The sequence below is a fragment of the Desmodus rotundus genome, chromosome 5 (genome assembly GCF_022682495.2).
Source record: "Desmodus rotundus isolate HL8 chromosome 5, HLdesRot8A.1, whole genome shotgun sequence".
Classification (NCBI taxonomy): Eukaryota; Metazoa; Chordata; class Mammalia; order Chiroptera; family Phyllostomidae; genus Desmodus; species Desmodus rotundus.
In genome coordinates, this window is record NC_071391.1 from 1367352 (window position 1) to 1369204 (window position 1853).

The 1853-nt window shown below is 69.7% G+C and overlaps 1 protein-coding gene across 1 annotated transcript; it reads right to left on the reverse strand.

The window, feature by feature from the left end:
• Positions 1–780: 780 nt before the first annotated feature.
• Positions 781–1853, reverse strand: INS (insulin). The gene is made up of 3 exons (XM_053924693.1): positions 1808–1853; positions 1431–1634; positions 781–989 (listed from the first exon to the last, which is right to left on the reverse strand). Exons 2-3 carry the CDS (start codon positions 1615–1617, stop codon positions 856–858), a joined length of 321 nt encoding a protein of 106 aa, XP_053780668.1. The 5' UTR covers positions 1618–1634; positions 1808–1853; the 3' UTR covers positions 781–855.

A 1853-nucleotide genomic window follows, 5' to 3' on the forward strand; every position in this document is an offset into this window, starting at 1 on the left:
GGGGTCAGGACCCCGGAAGACGTGCACCTGGGTGGCCTGTCCTGGGGCCCTGAAGGTGCTTCTGGGGGTCCGCCAGTGTGGGGCTGAGGGATATGGCTGTGTGGTGGGGGAGAGGGCCAAGGGGTGGCCCTGGCCCTAGCCCCGGGGGCACTGTTTTCAGGGGGACACAGCCGGGATGCCCCACTCGCCCAGTCCCAGGCTCCTGCCCAGCGCCGGCAGCAGTCCTGTCTGCCCCTGGCTCGGGGGTGCTGTCTGGCCACTCTGGAGTCCCCCTGGGCCCAGGGGGCTCCTCTGGCTGGGTCTGGGCTGGATGTCTGGTTGCCCCAGGCTCACTCAGCACTGGGGATGGCCTTTGTGCCTTTCTCTGTCCCCTGCCCCCCCTACTCTCAAGACCCTCACCCCCAGGACCCTCCCTCAGAGAGGCCGCCGTCAGAAACAGGCCTGCAGGCAGGTTTCTGGGGCGAGGTGGGAGGGAAGCTCCCGGGGCCTTTGAGCTAAGAGTGTCAGCCCCCTGCCCCCAGCCTCCCAGGGACCCCCGTGACCTTTCTCTGTCCTGTCCTGAAGCAGCCAGGGGGCCCTGAGTCCTCCTAGTGACCCGGGGCAGGGGACTGTGGGCAGCTGACAGGAACTGGCCGAGTGAGGGGCCCCTGCCACGTGCCCACGAACACCCAGTGAGCCTGGAGAAAGCTGGGAAGGGCCAGCGGGTGCGCCGCACCCCGCCCCACCCTGGCGTGCCCCGCCCACCAGCCCGGCACCGCAGGACACAGACAGTAACGGCACCAGCGCTGGCTGAGGGTTTATTGGGTCGCGGGGAGGCGGGGAAGCGGGCGCGGGGCGGGCGCGGGGCAGGCGCTGCTAGTTGCAGTAGTTCTCGAGCTGGTAGAGCGAGCAGATGCCGGCGCAGCACTGGTCCACGATGCCGCGCTTCTGCAGGGCGCGCTCCAGGGCCAGGGGCTGCAGGCCGCCCTCGCCCAGCTCCACCGCCCCCGCTGCGGGAGAGACCAGGCGCCGTCAGGGCCGAGAGCGGGGCCATCGCCCCTGCCCCAGGTCAGGTCTGCACCCTGCCATGGGGCCCCCTCCACTCTGGCCTTTGCAGAGTCCGCCCCAGCTCCTGGGCTCCATGGGCACTTGAGCAGGATGGTGGGGCACCCCCATCGGCCCCCAGGTCTCCCCGAGAGAGCTGGCACCCAGAGGCAGAGGGGAGAGGGAGGGGTGTTTGTTTGGGGGGCCCGGGGGGCAAACGGCGGACAGGGCAGTGGACGAGCCCACGGTGAGGTGTCATCCAGCCTCTGCCCCAAGTGCTAGCACTGACCAGGGAGCCGGCCATTTCTAGGATGTGACCAAGGGAACATCATTTCCATTTTAAAACTCCGGCCTGACGTCCCCGGGTGCACACAGGGTGCCAGGGCAGGGGCCGGGCAGCCGCTCACCCTGCGGGTCCTGCACCTCTCGGCGGGCCTTGGGTGTGTAGAAGAAGCCCCGCTCCCCGCACACCAGGTACAGCGCCTCCACCAGGTGGGAGCCGCACAGGTGCTGGTTGACGAAGGCCTGGGCAGGGGTGGGCGCCCAGAGGGCCAGCAGGGCCAGCAGGGGCAGGAGGCGCGTCCACAGGGCCATGGCAGGGTGTCGACCACCTGGGGACGGGTGGGGCTGAGGCCAGCGAGGGGCACGTGCCCCATCGGGGACCCCCACCCTGTGTTCACCCCCAAGCACTCTAAGGGAAGAGCCCACAACTTCGAGAGCCCGGACACCCGGGACCCCAGCTGGGCAGCCCCCACCCAGGCCGACTCACAGTCCCCGGACTGACCTGCTTGCTGCAGCCTCTGAATGTCACAGGTCGGGAGGGCTGGGGG

Coding starts and splice junctions, on each gene's coding strand:
- INS (XM_053924693.1), bottom strand. CDS start 1,617: ATGGCCCTGTGGACGCGCCTCCTGCCCCTGCTGGCCCTGCTGGCCCTC. Junction 990..1,430: donor AGAGGTGCAGGACCCGCAGG/GTGAGCGGCTGC, acceptor TCTCTCCCGCAG/CGGGGGCGGTGGAGCTGGGC.